Source organism: Sturnira hondurensis, unplaced genomic scaffold (assembly GCF_014824575.4).
Source record: "Sturnira hondurensis isolate 20B ecotype Veracruz unplaced genomic scaffold, ASM1482457v3 Scaffold0011378, whole genome shotgun sequence".
In the NCBI taxonomy this organism is placed as follows: domain Eukaryota; kingdom Metazoa; phylum Chordata; class Mammalia; order Chiroptera; family Phyllostomidae; genus Sturnira; species Sturnira hondurensis.
In genome coordinates, this window is record NW_028084009.1 from 7,292,247 (window position 1) to 7,312,680 (window position 20,434).

General features: G+C 40.5%; 1 protein-coding gene across 1 annotated transcript in view; it reads right to left on the bottom strand.

The window, feature by feature from the left end:
* Window positions 1-20,434, bottom strand: part of SYCP2 (synaptonemal complex protein 2) — a 51,353-nt gene that overhangs the window by 20,495 nt on the left and 10,424 nt on the right. The window contains exons 13-22 of the mRNA XM_037059998.1: window positions 16,799-16,859; window positions 14,184-14,332; window positions 12,950-13,024; window positions 12,347-12,493; window positions 10,406-10,505; window positions 9,379-9,536; window positions 7,006-7,075; window positions 6,638-6,695; window positions 6,013-6,149; window positions 5,093-5,520 (exon numbers count right to left, since the gene is read on the bottom strand). Coding sequence (XP_036915893.1) covers window positions 5,093-5,520; window positions 6,013-6,149; window positions 6,638-6,695; window positions 7,006-7,075; window positions 9,379-9,536; window positions 10,406-10,505; window positions 12,347-12,493; window positions 12,950-13,024; window positions 14,184-14,332; window positions 16,799-16,859 — 1,383 coding nt within the window. The remainder of the gene's footprint in view (window positions 1-5,092; window positions 5,521-6,012; window positions 6,150-6,637; window positions 6,696-7,005; window positions 7,076-9,378; window positions 9,537-10,405; window positions 10,506-12,346; window positions 12,494-12,949; window positions 13,025-14,183; window positions 14,333-16,798; window positions 16,860-20,434) is intronic.

Below are 20,434 nucleotides of genomic sequence, written 5' to 3' on the forward strand. Positions count from 1 at the left end.
AAAAATGAAAGAGGCTATCACTGATATTAAAAGGATAATAAAGAAATAATATGGACAACTCTATGCCCACAATTTGATAACCTAGATTAAATGAACCAATTTTTTTGAAATTCTACAAAAACTCAGAGAAATTGAATCAATAATTAATACCTTCCAATACAGAAAGCATCACGCCCAGGTTAGTTTATGGGTGACTTCCATCAAACATTTAAGAAGAATTATACCAATTTTCTACAATCTTCCAGGGGACAGAGCATAGAGAATACTTCCTAAATCATTCTGTGAAGCCACTATCACCTCATGAACATAGATGCAAAAATCCTAAACAAAATATTAGCAAATTGAACCCAACAATGTATAAAAAGAATTGCCTACTATGACCAAGTAGAATTTATTTCAAGCAAAATTCAACTTTTGAAAATGAATGAATGCAATCCAACATATTAATAGGATAAAGAAGAACAAAAAATTTGCTCAGACCCTATATCTATTCATGATAACAACTCTCAGAAAACTAGGAACACAGGACAACATCCTCTACAAACAGAAACACACCTGACATCATACTTAATGGAGAGAAACTAGATGCTTTCCCACAAAGATCAGCAACAGGGAAAAGTCTGCTCTCGCCACCCTATTCACTCTCATCACACTGGAAGTTCTAGCTAATGCAGCAAGACAGGCAAAGGATCAGTGGTACACAGATTGGGAAGGAAGAAACAAAACTGGCTTTGTTCATAAATGACATCACTGTCAATGTAGAAAATCTTAGAGAATTACCAAAAATATTCCGGGAACTAAAAAGCAATTATAGCATAGTGAAAGGATAAAAGCCAATCACTTTCTTATATATCAGTAACAATCAATTGAAATTTGAAATTACGTTCCATTTACATTACCACCCCCAAAAATGCGGTGAGATACAAATACAAAAAAATACACAAGATCTGTATGAGGAACACCACATGATTCATGAAAAATTTTTAAAAATCTAAAAAAATGGAGAGGCTCAATACTGTCAAGATGTGAGTTCTTTCCAATTTGATTCATAGATTCAAGGTAACCTTAGTCAAAATCTCAAAGTTCTTTTTTGGTTACCAACAACATGACTCTGAAGTTTACAGGGGAAGCAAAGAGACTCGGAATAGCTAACACGATATTGAAGGAGAGCGCAAAGTTGGAGAGCTGACACTCTGCAAGTCCACCCTACCTCTAGACTTCCTAAAAAGATGGCGTCATCAGTGTAGTGCAGTACTGGCAACAGAACAACAGAATAACGAACAAAACAGGGAGCTCAGGTCTAGGTCCACATAAACATGGTCAACTGATCTTTGACGAAGGAGCAAAGGCAGTTCAGTGGAGAAAGGACAGTCTTTTTAAACAAATGGTGTTGAGACAACGGACGTCCTTGTGCTAAAAAACAAAAATCCAGACACGGACCTTACATCCTTCACAAAATTAACTAAAAAATGGCTCAGACCTAAATAAAATGCAAACTATAAAACTCCTAGAAGATAACATAGGGGAAAGTCTAGGTGACCTTGGGTTTGGCAGTTATGTGTAATAAATGACTTGTTCCTCAATTATACAAAAAATGTTAAAACTCAATGACAAGAAAAAGAACTCAATTTTAAAAATTGGCAAAGGATCTGAACCAGAAATCCAACAAAAGACAGAGGTGGTAAGTACACGAAACGATGCCCAACAGCACGAGTCACTAGAGAGCTGCGAATTAAAACAACCATGAGATGCCTAAGCACCTGTAACAAAAGCTAAAATCCAAAACACTGACAGCGCACAGCACTGGCAAGGATTTATACTTTTTAATAATGGTGAAACATTTTATTTATTTTTAGAGAGGGGGGAAGGAAGAGAGAAACATCGATTAGCTGCCTCTCCCACGCCCCAACTGGGACCCGGCCCACAGCCCAGGCACGCGCCCTGACTGGGAATGGAACCAGTTGCCCTTCGGTTTGCAGGTTGGGGCTCAACCCACTGAGCCGCACCAGCCAGGGCAATACTGGCAAAATTTAGATGGGCGGGAATTCTCAGTCATAGCTACTGGAATACAAAATGGCACAGCTACTTTTTCCACTTTTGGAAAACAGTTTCTTATACAACGAAACACTTTAATCATATGATTCAGCAATCATGGTCCTTGTATTCTCCCAAATGAGTTGAAGTTTATGCCACAAAAATCCTACACACAGACGCATATATCATTGTCAAAATGTGGAAGCAACCGTGATGATACTGTCTGATCTCCGCTGTGCGGCACTCAGGAAAGGCTAAACAGTGGAGCTAGTGAGAAGAATGAGTGCCAGGAGTTTGGGGCAAGGAAGGAAAGGAGGCAGGGATGGAAAAAAAAGGGGGGTTTTATAATGGTGAAACTATTGTGTATCATACTGTAAGGGTGGAGACAGGTTGCTATACATCCTTGAAAATACAGAACAAACAATACTGAGTAACTCTAAACTTTAGTTGACATTACATATGGACTTTAGTTAACCATAATATGTCAATATTGGCTCATCATTTGTAACAAACGTACCACATTAATGTAAGATGTTAATGACAGGAGGAACTGATTACCTGTATACTTAAAACTTCTCTAAGGAAACTGTATTAATATTTAAAAAACTGGAACTACAAAGAAGAATCATATGCATAATTTTAGAAAACTCTACTAATATTTCTTAAAGATGTAAATTCTCCTGATGCTATTTTCACTTTTCTGGGAATCAGGCACATCCGTTTTTAAAATTATAATAAAATACAGCATAAACATAAATATAGCAACATAAAATTTACTATTTTAACCTTTTTAAGTTCATATATTTTTATATAATAAAGTTTTACTTATTAGCCTTCTGAAGAGTACCATAATGAAAACAAGGTTTGGCTTGATTAAAATGTAGTGAAAATGAACCTCCCCTAAAACAGTGTATGATTTAAGAACTTCTGGTAGAATTGGGGCCACTTTGGGAAATCTGTACCATTGAACTGCAGAGGTTCTGTTTCTCTGGGTTTGTTCAGTGAACAGAAAGGCAGGGTGGAGACAGACCTCAGAGGAGAGGAATCCATACAGGGGAGTGGCAGGAAGTCATGCCTGATACAAGAAGTGACACCGTGAGAGACCAAAGAGATCTTCCAAAAACACAAAGTTGATTTTTAAAATTTTTTAATCCCCACCCAAAGATATGTTTGTTGATTTTAGAGAGAGGAAAGAAGGGGGAGAGACAGGGAGAGGAGGAGGAGAGAGGGGCGTGAGAGAGCAGCATCGATAGGTTGCCTCCCAAGGGCACTCTGACCAACCAGGGATTGACCTCAGCCCTTGGTGTGTGATGCTCCAACTGACTGAGCTACCTGGCCAGGGCAGGAAGTTGATTTTTAAAAAGCAGAACACAGTTTAGATTATTAGATTTCTGTGCTGCCAGGAAAAAGGAATGACTAGCTCAGGGAAATTCTGTGAAGTGATTCTAAATTTCAAAGAAAACACTTTTAAAGTTAAAACTAAAAAAAAGATCAGTATTCAGACAAAAAACACCAACCAACCACCCAACCAAAAACCCTTACTTCCCCTGGGGCTACAGGAACTAAATAGCAGCTAAGACTAGAAAGAAGAAAGAATAGCATACAAAGGACCAAGAAAAAAGTAACCCAGAAGGATTTGGTTAAAGCAGAAAGTAGCCACCCTGGCCAGTGTGCATCAGTGGGTTGGAGCCGTGTCCCACAAACCTAAATGGTGGTGAGTTCGATTCCTGGTCAGGGCACATATCCAGGTTGTGTGGGTTTGGTCCCCAGTCGGGGCGTGTACAAGAAGGCAATTGATGTTTCTCTCTCCCTCCCCCTTCCTCTTTCTCTGAGGGCAATTAAAAAAATTATTCTCAGGTGAGGATAAAAAAGAGCAGGGAAATTAGGCTAAAAAAGTGAGTTGCAGAGTAAAAACAAAATGAATAGTCTGGTCAAGACAAATGAAGTAATATCTAATTATGTACAGTAATTGCAAACTATTAAATATTTCATTTGTAAACTGAGATGTTAAATGTGTGAATATTTTTACACTTAGAAATTTAGAAATTTGGCTACCAGATGTTCATACTTTGGAAGAGATATGAAAATGACAGACTGTACACCTGGGTCCTTAAAGAATAGCAGAAAAACCACATCACATTATTGGCAGTGTTTTACAAGTGTATTATCATTTAAAAGTTTACTCAATCTGCATCTTGATAGAAGTGACACCCCACCCCATTAAAAAATAATAATAATAACTGCTACGGTTACAGAGGAGCAGCCTTTCAGACTAGAGTGCAGCCCACAGCGGCGCCGTCCGGAGTTGCCGCCCTACAGACACCTGACCGAGCAGACCGAAGTGCAGGCTCCGACAGGGACGAGCACAGTGACAGCAGGAGATGGTCCCCCACCCCACTTACACTCTTTCTTGGAAAACCTCGTCAGACTTTCCTGTGATAATGCGAGGAGCACTTCCGATGCTACTGTGTGCAAAGCTGTGCCAGGCCATGCAGGAAAACATATGTTGAGTGAAACAGTCTTGACACTAATAGTTCAGAATGGAAGAATCGCACCGAAACAACCCTTTATTAAAAAGAAAGGTGAGCGCCATGTGCAAGGCACAGGCACAGACAGTTCTATGTGCGTGTTCAAAAGAATCTGAGGGACAGAGTGGGAGAGACCCAACAGAAGAGACAAGGCAGAAACTAACATAACATGAAATGTCAGCTGTAACTGAAAATAAACATATGTATTCCTAAAGTTTATTTCACTTGTAAACTTGAAAAATGTGAAACAGAAAATGTAACATAACTAGAGAATGAAAAGAGACCTCCAGGGCTCGTTCACGCTGGGCCTATGCCTGAGCCTACTGCGCACCGGCGGGCACGCGTGTTTTATCAGAGCCAGGCCCGCAGCGCGGCGCAGGAGTTCGGGGGGCACCGGCTCTGCGTCTGTGTTACAGAACAAGGTATTACAAATGTTCAATCTGAGGCCATCAATCAAGCTTCTTTCACTTCCTTATGTTATAAACCTGGCATATATGGGTATGCAGAAATAAAACAGACTGAAAGCTCACCATTTTTCTTTGTTTCAAATCCCAGGCATTAAGTTCAGACATTAATCTTTTCCTTGATTTTCTATGACTCTTTGCATTTTTACTAGCAGAAGGGCTTTCATCACAAATAGCAGTATTCATATCTTCTGACAAAATGTATTTCTTCCTGTAGATGAGAGATTCTTCAACTGTCTTATTTAGGAGAACTGACTTAAAAGTAGTTTCAGATTCCATATGCCAATCACTCTGCTCCGTATTTGCAATATTTTTCTGCTCTGAATGTTGATTGAGTTGTTGATTGTTTCTTCTGCAAACGTCTCCTGCTGTACCTGTTTTGTTACACTGCACTCTCTCTTTCTTGTATTTCACCTTTCCTGTTTCTTCAGAATTATCATCAGAAAATGAAGAGGAGGATTTTTGTTTTTTAACTTTTTTGTTGATAGCAATATCTAGTGGGAAAAAGAAACTAATCCTTAATAAGTTAATAAACCGATAATGTATAGAATTTGTTAAAACCAAAGAGATTGTCAAGCATTTCAAGAAATGAATATTTCCCTGAACTATTTTACATACAGAGAAAACTACAGTTGACCCCCAAACGACATGGGGTTAGGGATGCCAACCCCCCCAGAGTCAAAAATCCACATAGAACTTTTGACTCCCCAGAATTTAACAACTGACCAGCAGTCTGCCTACTGCTGACCAGAAGCCTTACCAAAAATACAAACAGCCGATTAACACATACTTTGTATGCCATGTATATTATATAATGTATTCTTTTCTCTAGCTTACTAGAGAACCCCATGTTTTTTGGGGGTCAAATGTCAAAAAAAATCATGAGGAACAGGAAATACATTTACAAACGTATTAAAAAAATCTGCATATAAGTGGACCTGTGCAGTTCAAACCGTGTTGTTTAAGGGCCTACTGCCACGCCTCACCTGGATCAAACTCGTCCCCTTGTGAAGAAAGGCTTGCTCTCTGCTCATTACATAACTTAATATTGGTTACAGGTGTCCAACACGCCCACTTAGGGGGCGTTTTATTTCCATGACTGTTGTAGGAAACATCAGGAAACCTGGAAGATTAATTCATTTGCTTAACATAGCACAAAACATTAGCTATGACTGACATAAGACCTTGATTTTTAAAAGCTTCATCAATGTTAATTGATAGCAATTTTTTAACAGTCAAGTATGAAAATGTTTTCATAAGTCATTATGAAAGTTAAAATTTACCACAGAATTTACCAGATTAAAGATTAAAAAGCTCCATTATTGCTATTGTATTTATATATTCCCAAACTAGTTTACATTTCTTTACATTCATACTTTATTTTTTTTTCAATCTCATTCATTTAAAGTTTCAATTTGAAAGGAGTTATGTTGGTTGGTCAGGATAAAATATAGACTATTCCCCAATGTGCTATCTTAATACTTGAGAGATTATCAATGATGGAAGCAACAGTGTATTTTAAGACTATAAAGGCCTTTTCCTTAAATTCGTTACATTCATCTAAAAGTCACAGTATATGCAGAAAGATCGGATGGGTTTTCTCATACTTACGTAAGTTCAGCTATTTTCTCTACTGCCTGCAGATCAGGAATGATGTACGGGGGTTCATCTAAGTGAAACAAATTTATAGAACTCTCACTTTTTGGTAAAATTGGCATAGATTTTGATCAAGGTTTACATACTGGGACGGAGAAGTTAATTTATTGCACTGCCCCTCCCCCAAACCCAAGCATCTTAGAAACAGACTGTTTTATTTTTATATTTCCTTGTAACCCATAAGTTTTTTGTGTAAAGCTGAATACATTTATTAGAAATCTTTCTTTTACAAATCAATGAAAGCCAGTGAGGCAAAAAGGAAGTATAGAGAGAAGTACGTATTTTCTCTAAGAGTCACTGAGATTAAACCGAAAAGTACTCACTAAAATTTTGATTTGGGAATTCAGTGTCCTTGTTTTCTGTCTTCTCTACAACAGTAGCAGCTTTGACGCGCTATAAACACAGAAGACATGTTCATGTGAACGTGAAGTAGGTCTTTCAGGTCATGAAGACAACGTGTAAAAGAGTTAGAGTAGAACTTTTAAAATCAATCTGCCTTGCTGTTAAAAGCTGGGTAGTATTTCTATTCCTAGTTGACCCTAAAATAACTTGGGAGGGTGGTTAGGAGGACCAACCTATCACACCGTCCAATTTGTGTATGACTTGTGACTCCCCCAAAACTTAACTAATAGCCCACTGCTGACTGGAAGCCTTACTGAGAACATAGGCAGTCAGTTAATACATGTATTGTATGTTAAAGGCATTACATATTGTATTATTACAGTAAAGCTGGAGAAAAATGTCAAGAAAATCTTAACAGAAGATACATTTACAGTATTTATGAAACAAAATCCACGTACAAGTGAACGTGCACAGTTCAGAGTTGTGTTGTTCAAGTGTCAACTGTACTCATCAAGGTTATGCCTGTTTTCGAATATTACCTTTTCTAAACTATAAGAAAATAACTTCCACTGCAGAGAAAGGAGGCAGAAGATCCTACAAATTTTCTGAGCTCTCCATAACTAGTAGAGTAATTCTATCTTCCTCTGTAACTGACAATTTCTAAGACCCTCCAAAGCACATCTCCTATTATTTTGATCTGACAACATGCATTTATTTTGTCTTTTCACTAATATACAAAGGCATTGAAAACTTTATAAAACATTAAATGTCTTGTAAAGTTTTGCCCATTGCACAGATAACTTCTTCCCTATACATATATAGCAAGCTCCCCTCTTTCCATAGCCACAGATACTCGCCCAGATCACACAAAAATCTGCCGTCACTGTCAGAAACATAAGCCTCCGAGACCAAGAGGGTCTGCCTCACCCTGGCTTTCCTTCCTCCTCAATTGAGCCAGTGGCCCTTCACCCGGGGAGGGGAGCAGCAGGAAGATGCGCAGGGCGGTGTGGGTGTCACAGGGACAGAAGTGCTCCCCTGACAACGAGCAAGCCCAAGCCCAGGACACTTCCTGCCCTGCAGCGGTCAGTGCCACACCCCGAGACTGAAGTGCCCCTGGAAAGAAACACTCACGTAGACGATTGAAACCACCACTGTAACTGTCTTCCTAACATCTTCGACCCTGGCACCCTTTATCTTTCCGCCACATCACCACTTAGATTTTTCAGATCACCATCTATACTGTTACTTCACACCAAGACCACTAAGCTTTGACAGAATATTACGCGTTTCTGAACCAAGGCTGTGATAAAATTCAGTGTCTGATTGAAACTGGGCCCTCCACATTGCCTAACACTGGTACTCATTCTTGGCTTGTCCCTGAAGCCTCTATGTCAACATGTCCCCAAGAGAAATTCCCCCTCCTCACACTTCAGAGGAACAAAACTACTAGGTGTTCTTTATCTATGAACTTATCTGTATCTCTGATTACTTCCTGTTTTCTCCAAGAAGCAGCTTCCTCTTATCCACTGCCTGCTCTGTCCCTTCAGTTACCTGGAATAATGCCCTTATCCATAATAACCATTTGTATAACCTTCATTTACCTCCCCCAAATCAACTCATTCTCTATCTCCTTAAAAAGACTCTCCTGACCTTCACTGCCCCGCCCTTCCAGCTCTGGGGGTAGGCACCAGCCCCTCCACTAGGTTCCTACTGCATGCCATAGGTACATCTGATAAAACTTAAATGATGTTATAGTCATCTTATCAATTTGTCTAATTCCCAGGCTAGCCTTGGAGATACTTAATGACAAACTCCACTTGTATCTTGTATTTCTATACTAGAACCATCCCTGTAACAGATATTAATTTATATAACCAAAGAATGACTCCCTGGCCAGTGTGGCTTAGTTGGTTGGAGGGTCATCCCATAGATCAAAAGGTCACAGGTTCGATCCTGTCAGGGTACATTTTCCAGGTTTCGGGTTTAATCCCCAGTTGGGGCATATACGAGAAAGCAACCAATTGATGTTTCTCTCCCACCCACTCTCAAAAGCAATGAAAAAATGTCCTTGGGTGAGGATTAAAAGAAAGAAAGAAACATTGTAAGCCCATTCTTCTACCAGATGTGTAAGTCAAAGTTACATTGAGTGGATATCCCTAAATTTTATTGTCAGCACAGTAAATGAGTTGTACCTGACAATGACTTTATGTTCAAGAACAACTAATGGTATCTTTTAAAAAAGCAGTGCCTTAAAGGGGGACACTCACTGACTGTAAAAGAAGTCAGTTTAATATGTATTTCTATAATAATGTGATAAAAGTTTATTTAAGAAAATGTTTTCAGAATCAAGTTACTTTGACTGTATCATCTCTTCTTCTTCTTCCTGCACGTGATTTAGGCTGATCTGGTACAGCGTTGCCCACTGCATTTTCCAACGTCTTAGGAACACCAGGTTTTTCTGCAGAACTCATCATCTGCAGTGGTGGTTTAATTCTTCCTCTTCGTGGTGTTGCTGAAAAGGAGGGCAAAGGATTGGCACATTTGTGGGGTTTTAAAGTCACATGTCGCTATTACTGAGATCCTCTGTAGATGAGGAAGGCAAATGAGGGAGGTCTAGGATGAGCTCCAGTTTTCTGGATCAGATGAGTAAGTGAATGTAGATACTGTTCACCCAGGTAAGAAATGGAGAAACAATTGGCAGGGAGTTGGCGGGGTAGGGTGTGGAAAGATGAATTTATCTTGGACCTGCTAAGTCTGGGAAGCCTGTTGGACATTAGATAACTGCCCGGTAGGGAACTGGATTTGGGGAACAGAAGGTAGCTATTCAATTGTCATAGAGATTAAATAAGACAGTGTTTGTAGCAACTAGTATTCAGTATCAGATTATTTCTACTTAGCTCTACCTATGTACCAGGTGCTGTCCAAATGTAATGTGAATGATTTTTACCTAAACCTCTAGACAACTTGACAAGGTAGACAAACTTCAGTTCCATTTCATAGGAAGGAAACTGGTTCTAAACTTAGCTAGAGGGTAATCTGTACCAAATCCACACTGGGGAGTGGCGAACAAGCCCAAGTAGCCGGACTAATTCAATGTTTTATCCACTAGGTTAAGCTGCTCCCACTTAAATTGTAATAAATTATTAATGCTGGACATTAGTATTTTGAATAATGTTTATATGTCAATAATACCCATTAAACCTTTCTTGGACATTTGAAATTTCTTGACAATTAGAAGACATTTGTGGTTCATAGTTTTCAATTTTTATATCCTCGACTTATCCTCTAGGTAAGTTATGTCCAGAATATCCCTGAACTTAAAAATGCATACTTTAAAATACAATAACAGTTGTTAAAAATTTTTTAAGACCATAAACTCACGTGTGTTGATTAAAAGTAATGGACTTCTCACGGTGTACCTTTCTGCACCAGTAACAATCATTGAGGCTTCAGACATTTTTCTTCTGCTAGGAGTAATTATCTTAAACCATGAGAAACAACCACAGTAAATACACACTATCTTTTAAAATTAAAGATCCTACATTTTATCATAACACACTTAAATATCATAACATTTTACCTTGACTATATACAAAAGATACGTGGCATTTCATAGACAGCATGATATCCAGAAATTTTTTTGTTTTTGGCTGAATCGTCACTAAGGATTTTATCCTAATGTTTGATATTGAGCAAGTAGTTAAAATAAGTAAGGATTATTGTTTTAATATTTATAGCCCTGGCTGGTATGGCTCAGTTGGTTGGAGCACCGTTGCATACACCGAAAGGTCGAGGGTTTGATTCCAGATCAGGGCACGTGCCTGGTTGCGTGTGGCTTCAGGCCCGCTTTAGGGCGTGTGGCTGAGAAGCCACCAATCAATGTTTGTCTCTCTCCCTCCTCCTCTCTCCCTCTCTTCCCTTGGGGGAAGATTTTTAAAAAAAGAAGAAGTAGAAGAATTCTTATAGAACATCTAGACATGTAAAAAACCTTTTAAAATTGATACTGGGTTTGTCTAGTTAACCAGTGGCCCACAGTTTCCTATACTATTTCATGTAGATTATATTTGGATACATATTTACATAAACTTGGCTGTGAATGCTTACATAACATTCAGCGTTGTCTAAAACGTTCTCCCATGTACAGAACTGTGTCAATACCCTGTGAAGACTAAACTGCCCTTGGAGTAAAAAGGAGCTGCAGGAATCCGGAAGCTCAGTGACGTACAGCCTAGGGTCCCACTGAGCACCTACACTTCCGCCCACCCCGGAATGACTGCTGGGAGCTGCAGAAGGAGACAGGTGGAGGAAGAGACGAGATGGGACAGGAGTGTCAGCAGGTGAAAAGACATAGTAAAGCCACCGACCTCCTTAAGGGACACTTTGACAGAGTAAAAGTGTAGTCCCAGAATAGTCAAAGCTTGGACTGAGTAAGATAGACACAGATCACAAAGTTTTCTGAGCAAAAAAAAAAAGCTAATATTAAGACAAATCAGTGGAAACAGTGTGGTGAAGACCAGTTGAAAGGTTCCTGTGCTGGTCTAGGTTCACCAAATCGAGTAGTGGAAAGGAAACCAGGAGGGGGCGTGGGGAAAACCAATCCCAGCACCTCGGTGGGTGTCGGGGAGAAGGGCTGGAATCTAGGATGCTGTCGTGGTGCATTATGGAAGTATGGGGCGGATGCACATTTGAGGGGAAGATCAAGTTGGCTGTCAGACTTCAGGGAAGGGCATTAAGAGACATGGAGGGACAGTAGAACAGTGAGCGGAGAAGCAGCTGTGGCACTTGAGCTTCAAGTGTGCCCAGGAAGGAAGCCCGCTGGGGAGAGGCAGAGAGGCTGGGCGTGCGGCTTTGCCAGCAAACCTCCCTTCAGGAGGCGAGGGGCGAGGATTTCTGATACAGGAAGGGAAGGAGGTGGAGAAGGAAGACACCGACAAGACGAGGGCACTAAGGCACAGAGGGCTGTTAGCAATGCCCAGTGTCACAGCCATATGACAGCGAAGGCTGAGGAGTGTGGCTCTGGGACTGGGCCTAGAGGGGACCTCCCGTGGAGCAGGAGGGGGGAACAGAACGGGAAGTGCCATGGAAGAGTGGTCATTAGTTTCCCCAACACCTCTCATTTGGAATTCCCAGGTGTAGCGTGTACCCTGCACTAACCCTTATACACAGGCACAATTTGCTAAAACACTATCTTTTGGTTTTGTTTGTAAAAGGCAGGAAAAGTACTCTGAACTGTTATAGAGGCTCTTTTTTTTTTCTGTAATCACACATAGCAACAATTTGATGTATTTTCTAAATGGATGCCAGTTCAGACCCCACATTTACCTCAGGCTGACTACTCTTTCTGTCCCCTTGAGCACTGTTTTGGATGTGTGTTTGAGGTTTAGCCAATTCCTCTGGGGAGTCAGGTTGTGCTGTTGAACTGACGAGTTCTTCTGCAGCTGGGGAGACTTGACTTTCTGGTACTAGAATCTGTAGGAGAATGTGGGGAAAATACTTAAAACTGCAAACCACAGGATGCCCTCCAAACCCACTGGATATCTTACTTACTACAGCGCCCATCCATCTCACACTTCCCATGGTCTGTTCTTTCCATCTTCCACATACTGTTATAATTTTTAGTCCTCCAAAGTAACCCAACTAAAAGCACCCACTTTTTCAAATGTTAACAGACCTAACACAAGCTTCTGCATCAGTAGGACATACATTTCAAAACCTAAAAACACCGGTGTTGATTAAGAACCAAATATCTGCCTTGGCACCAAAATAAATTATCATTAATAACATGTTTAAAAATCACATCTCGTTGACACACTATCCATGTTGAAATGACTCATTTTTAGGTATTTAGCCTCCAGCATTAACTTTGTGTTATTATTTGTGTTAAACTTAGACCAAGGATTAAAATCAAGGAAATTAGACACATACCTGTGACCCACTTGCATCAAAAAGTACATGCACAGAAGTTTTGGCGACTGAAATACCCTGTTTTCTGATAAATTCCTAAAATTAAAATAATTCAAAGCGATGTCATTTTCTTCTAGTTCTTTCCATCTTAATGCAATTATTTCCTACCTGATTCCTTTCAAAACGGCCAGATCATCTCAAGTCATTATTTTGTACGTATAAATGCCCTTCTCAGAACACTTGAACTTCCTAGCACGCCATTCCAGTAAGGACCCCTCACACCCATCGTCTCTGCTACTCTCCATAATCTGTGGTGCCGTTATAGACTGAACACGTGCTCCCTCACCCAATTCATGCTGAAACCTAAACCCCACAGTGCCGGTGCAGGGGGCGGGGCCTGTGGGAGGTGACTGGCTCCCCAGTGCGCAGCCCTCCTGAGCAGGATGAGTGCCTAATAATGCAGACCCAAGAGAGCGCCTTCCCCACCCGACCCACCACAGGAGAACCCAGTGACAGGATGTCTATGAACCAGGGAAAGGGACCCTACCGAAAACCAAATCTGGTACCTTGATCTTGGACTTCCCAGCCTCCAGAACTATGAGATACAAATGTCATTGTCTAAGCCACCCAGTCTGTGGTATTTTTTGTGTTAGCAGCCTGAACAAAGATATACACTGTCCAGACCTGTCAAGTGAGTATCTCCCCCAAACATAACATGAATTGCCACCTTAGGTTCCCAGTTAAACAGTATCCAACTCATAATGTCTTCCACAGTTGTGGGAGGGTCTAACCTACTTTATCCATTGACTTCAAAGGCCAGCCAAACCCCATTTCTGTGACTTCTCCTCCAAATCTGATTCCTAAAGAGCATTCTCTCTTCCCTCAACTTCTAGGCTTCATTTTCCCATGCCACTTCTTTATATCTTTGGAAGGGTAGCCTGTAATTCTCCCAACTATGTTTCCTCTTGAAAATGGGGCTTCATCTCATTTCACCTTTTAAACACCTGGCAGGGATTTATGAAATGTTTTCAGTGTCTGCCACTAAGTCTGTCGTCTGGGGTTTTCCCTGACAGGTGCATCCAAGGGCCTGGCTAACAGCCTGATGGCTAGGAACAGTGCAAATTTAGAGAACTAAAAATCTACATGTCATTTTAAGAATTCTAGGGAAAAAAACTCAATAAAACTTAGAAACCCAAGAAAGCAAAAGTTTCCGGAATATGAAAATGAATCTTTATTAAAAACATTAAGTACTTACCCGATGTTTATGTGCACCAAAAATTTTTTGTGTCACATTAGTGATTTCTAATGATGCATCAAAATACAAAAGCAATTTTTTCCCTTCTCTTGTACTAATTTTCAAAATATTTTTCAGAATTACAGTCAGCAGCTTCTTTGATTTTCTCTCTGTACACATATATACACACACACAAAAACACAGATTACTTTATATTTCTGTGATACCACTCTGTAGGTATACTATAAGAAAAACATACAGCATATTAATAAAAATAACTTAATAAAGTCAACTTTTAGGATTTAATGGTATTTAAATTAATTCTAATAGTATCTATGTAAACAAAGTAAATTTATTTTTAAAAAGTTTTAGGTGAATTTTATTTTTCAGAGCCTTGATTTCCTGATCTGTAAATTACAGGCTAATACAATAACTAAGGATCTAAAGCCTGAATATATTCTGGACACCAACAGGTTCTTAATAAGTGTTCCTTGAACACATCTGAGAAAACTATTTCCTTAATTTAAAAGAAGGGAACACAAAATAGCTAATTCCTTCAATAGCCACATTTCTGTGCCTTTGTGCCTGTGCAAACAGTTCTGTTAGACCCACAGTTACTACGGACACCCTGGCAGTAAACACCACCAGTGATACAAACCCCAGTGCGGGACGCTGTGAGGTGCGAATACGATGCTCACCTTCAGTGAACCCATCAGTCCAGGGGGCAGAAGACTGTTAATGCCCACTCATTAGAGGCCCTCACCCCATCACCCCAAGAAGAAGTCATGGGGACGCCTGGCATGACTGGCACTCAGGGAAGGAGCCTGCACTACAGGCTCATGGCGCCTCAAGCGGTGCCCCTCTGGTTGACTGAGAGGACTCTGTACCTGCCCCTGAATAGTTCTGGGCAGGAGGAAAACATCTCAAAGGAGAAAGGCCAAATGGGAAAATTAATCTCTGCACCAGGAAAAGCTTTGCTGGTCACTCAGTGACCTAACCTAAAGGGCAAACGCCCCGACAGGCTAGTGTGCTCGGATTCTTTCGAGGCTAACCCAAGCAGGAAATGTCTTGCTTGCATTTGCAACTATACGGTCATGAAACTTTCAGAGTACTGTTCTTTGATTCACTAAGAATTATTAATTAATTGCTTGAAGATGGTGGCAACACTTTCCAACTCAAACAGTGCCAGTAGGCTTTTTTGAAAGCAAAAGAGCCATGCGTTTCAACATTAAGTCGTCAGGCTTTAGCAATGAAGATTCATTCCACTTAAGACAAACTCGTACAAACAGAAGGTAGAATGGAGGTTACCGGGGCTGGGTGGAGGGGTGCAAGGGAGTTATTTAATGGATACAGTTTCAGTTTTGCAAGATGACAAAAGTTCTGGAGATCTGTCTCACAACAGTGTGAATATAGTTAACATTATTGGACTATACACTCAAAGACAGTTAAGATGGTAAGTTTTATGTTATGCATTTTTTACAATAAAAAATGGGTGAGGTTCTTGTATTATTCATAAAGGGGTATAATATTAACATATGCACTATCAGGTTAAAGATGCATCAAGTAAAGTCTACATTAGTTGCTAAAAAAGGAATATAAAGCCAACAAAAGAGATGGAAAAAAATTATTCTGAAATCAATTAATATGAAGGAAAAAGAGAAAAGGAAAAGAGACATGGCAGGTAGAAAAAACAAGAACCAGATGGTAAATTTACAGCATAAGAATAATTACATTTAAAAGTTACAAATTACATTTAAAAAACAAGATCCAGTATATGCTGCCCACAGGAAACCCACTATATAGGTATAGATGACCCTTAAATATACAAACACAAAAATAAGTTTAAAAGACAGTATGTGCCATGCTATAGGTAACCGATGCAAAGCTGGAAGGATATGCGTGTATGTATTAACGTACATAAAACAGATTACAGAGCAGAGAATACCACCATGGGCAAAAGAGGGTCATTTCATTACAACTGTTAAGAAAATCCATGAGCCAGAGGCAGGCTGGGAGACAAAGACTCATGGAACATGTATCTGTCACAGAAGCAGTACCCATTGTGTGTCAGAACTCAAACACTTAATGCGATAAGCAGTCCAGTAAAAAATGGGTAAAATATTTAAACAGATACTTTGCAAAGGAAATACACAAATGGCTACTAAGCACATGCAAAAGTGTCCAACATTAACCTGTCACCAGGGAAACACAAAGAAGGACTATCGTGATACACCGCTACAGGCCCACTGAAGGGACCAGCGTGCCTTGATACTTGAACTTGTAGAGGTACTGGTCGGCTCAGCTGTATGGCTCAGCTGTATGGTCCTGTCCAGTGGTGATGTGTGAGTAAACAGCTGAGATGTTTGGATCTAATCACACAAATCGGATGGAAGGGCAAGAGCCTTGAACACAGTAACAAGAAAGCTACTGGTCATGGTTTTCAGCCCAGACAGCGAAAAAAATACGTATAGGAGGAAGATGGGAGATTGTGGAAAGAGAAAATGTAACAAATTTAGGGTGGTGAACATAAGGAAAATGTTGACTTTGCTTTCATTAGCTTATTTCTTTTCTCAGAGAGCATGCAATTTCTATTCCGTATCAGAGCATAAGAAGAGACTTCTAGAAAAGACCCATACCTTCAATGCTGTACGTTTGTACTTTATCCTCAGGCACAGTGACTGCTTCCCACTGATGGTCCTTAAAAGTTAAAGACAGGTTTTGACCATAAACAAATAGGTTATTCTTTCTTTAAAGTTTCTTTTTTTATTTTTTAAAGATTTTATTTACTTATCCTTAGAGGGGAAGGGAAGGAGAAAAGGAGAGAAATATCAATGTATGGTTGCCTCTCTTGCATCCCCTGCTGGGACCTGGCCCACAACCCAGGCATGTGCCCTGACTGGGAATCGAACCACGATCCTTTAGTTCGCAGGCCTGCGCTCAATCCACTGAGCTACACCAGCCAGGGCTAAAGTTTCTTTAAACACCATTTTCAGTTATACAAACAATGGTTATTTATTACTAAGTAACCAATTGATATAGCACAATTCTTGCTCCATCAATTGACTGCATAATACATTATACATGTCACAATCTATTTGGTCACTATTACATGGAAGTAATTTTATGGTTCCCTATTCTTGACCAAAAAAAAAGTGATTGCGCATTAATATTTGAAGATATGTTTTTAAATAAAAGTTACCAAAGACTATCTTTTCTTTCTTTGAAATGTTTTGTGAAATACATATTTTTTAAAAGATTTTATTTATTTATCTTTAGAGGGAAAGGGAAGGAGAGAGGGAGAGAAATATCAGTGTATGGTTGCCTCTTGTGCATCCCCTGCTGGGAACTGGCCTGCAACCCAGGCATGTGCCCTGACTGGGAATCAAACCCCGATCCTTTGATTTCACAGGCCCACACTCAATTCACTGAGCTACACCAGCCAGGGCTGAAATACATATTCTTTAATTCCCAGTTATTGCCCTCAGATTCAAATATTGAATGTACATCAGTAATAACCTAAAATGTTCTTTCTCTTTTAAGTATTTCCATTGCAAATGTGGGTAACTGAATAAAATGCTGAATCCACAAAAACAGTCATGTAACCGTGAGGTACCATTCCTGAAAGATGGGATCCTAGAAATTCCCAGGCTCCAGGAGCGACCCGCCCTGACAGCCTCTGCAGAAGGCGCTGACGGTCCCGTGCTCCAGAAGCTCCAGAAGCTCCCGGCGGGAGGAAAGGCTTGGAGCTCTCTCTCCCCACTGCTCCGAGCGGCTGTTTCTCCCTGAAACACTGGCTCCTCCGAGGCCCGTACAGCATGTGGCAGGACCTCCTACTGGTTGTTCCCATCTGACTTCACAATGACGTCCTGCACGTGGGGGCACCTGGTTCACGGACTTCCTTTACGTTTTTTAATATCATGGAAATTTTCAAACAGATTTTTAAAAGTAGAAACCATAATATAACAACCCCAAAATGTGTGTTTACCTAGCTTCAACAGTTGTCAATACACCGTGCTTATCTTCTTTCATCTTCACCCCTTACTCTCCCTGCATTATTACACCCACTTCCTCTGGCATCCACTTTTATTCAGCCTCTCCATCACCCTGTCATCAATTTTAAAAAGCCCTTATCCTTAAAATAAAGAACTTCACACAAATCCGTCCCTTGAATCCATATCGCACATTTGCCATTGTCGTGCTCTTTCCCTTCACGGGATGTCGTCTTTTCAGCTTTCCAGGAAAGCCCACACCCTTGTCTCCCCAGTGACACCACTCTCGCTGACAACGCTTTTTTGACAGTGTTGATCACTTTCTCTCCTGAAAACACCGTTCCCGTGCCTTCCATAACATGATACCCTTTTGATTTAGTCTCTTTTGGCTGATTCTTCAAGTACCCGTCATTCAGACTAGAGTCTCTTCCATCTACCCCGTATAAATCTGTGTTTTCACGGTCCTGTTATCTAGGCATTCATTAAGCCTCGTGAGTTTATCACCTGTCCATAGACAGCCTCTAAATCTCCACTATGGCTCAGTTCTCTTACCCGAACCTCTGACTGGTGTATCCAACTGCCTGCCAGACATCCCCTGCTGAATACCCCACACGTATCTCCAGATCAGAACCCTCCAATCTGAACTCATCGTCCCTCCCCTGCAAAACTCACCCTCCTCCCACAGGACCACCCCGTTACCCGGTGTGAGGGCCCTTCTCCTTTTACTACAGACAGATCGCCAAGTCTGCTCCCTTCGACTTCCTCTCGAGTCTTCCTGGTTCCCGCCCACCCCCACGGTAACCTTCCAAAGCCACACGACTTCTCACCTGACTTACAGCCAAGTCTCCTCACTGCTTCCAGGTTTGTCCCTTTTTAATCCATTGTCCCCACCAGGAGACTCTTTTGCATGAATGTGGTCCTTACCTCTGTCTTACAACCCTTCTTTGGATTCACACTGCCTTATTTCTTTGCACTCTCCTTTGCACTCTTTGCACACTACGTATCTTTCAGTTCTTTGAGTATTCTACTTATTCATTCTTATAATAAATACAGATAGCTGTAAATGAGAAAGATGGGTCCCTGATTTCATGATTCTTACATTCAACAGGGTAAAAATGGACAACAAACAATAAATGTAGTAATTTTAACATAAATAACCACTATAAAGAAAATAGGACAGCATGTTACGACGTGGCTGGGAGGCTACTTCAGACTGGGCGCCCAGAGAACACAGAACATGGCTCCAAGGACGCGATCTTCAGGCCAAAATCTATGTGTGAAGGCACTGGGACCCAATGAACTGGAGGCGGTTTCTACGCAGAAGAACCAGAGAGTGGAGAGCCCTGAGATGGGCATGACAGAGAGACAAAAGAAGGGTTTAAAGCAGCCACTTTATGTGGAATGGCTTCTGGTGAGAGACGACAGAGATCATGCAACACAGCTACAGAAGCCAGAGGAGAGAGGAATCTAGACATATACATATTTGGGAAAGAAGAACCTCCCAGCATCTCTACATCAGTGTCTGGAACACAATAGGCATTCAATACGTATAAACGCATTTTATGCTAGCCCGATCGTGTTTAATACTATAATTGCTTATTTTCTTGTCTGAATCATCCATGAGAGCAAGCTGAGTGAAGGAAGGAACTACATCAGTCCAGTTCTACCCTCTTCTTCCAAAATGGAAGTCCAGTTTCTGAACAAAATCCAGTTACAAGTATTCCTGTGAGTCCTGCAGGAGTAAATACACTAATGAAGACTGTCAGTGCCCCTGGGAAGCAGTGCTAGTGTGTGGAATGCTCTTAATGAAGCAGTCTAAGAAGGTACTAGAAAATGCAAAGAAATAAAGGTGTGTGGCAATCCTGAGAAGCATCTGATTACCATTCATCTGTGAGAGTTGAACTGCAACAAAAAGCAGAACTGTATACGAGATCACCTAGAAGGACTAAAGCTTCATTCTACTGTCGGGTGCCACGATCGGATTAGTAAATGCTGATCAACTCTTACTCAAATATTGGCATGGTCAGTACACAATTGGAGCTAGAAGTATCCCAAAATACCAAACATTAAATAGTAGCTATTTGGAAACAAAAGCTCGTGAATTTTCCTCAGGTTAAAAACAGGTCAGTAGAAAACAGAGCTACAATATAGCACAGGAGGGCAAGGTCTAAAACTCCCAAATATTCCCATGAGAGTTGGCTCCTCACTGTTTTCAAACAGAAGATTGTATGAATAAGACCATTTGTCATTATCTGTTAATATTATTTATAAGTGCCTCCGTAT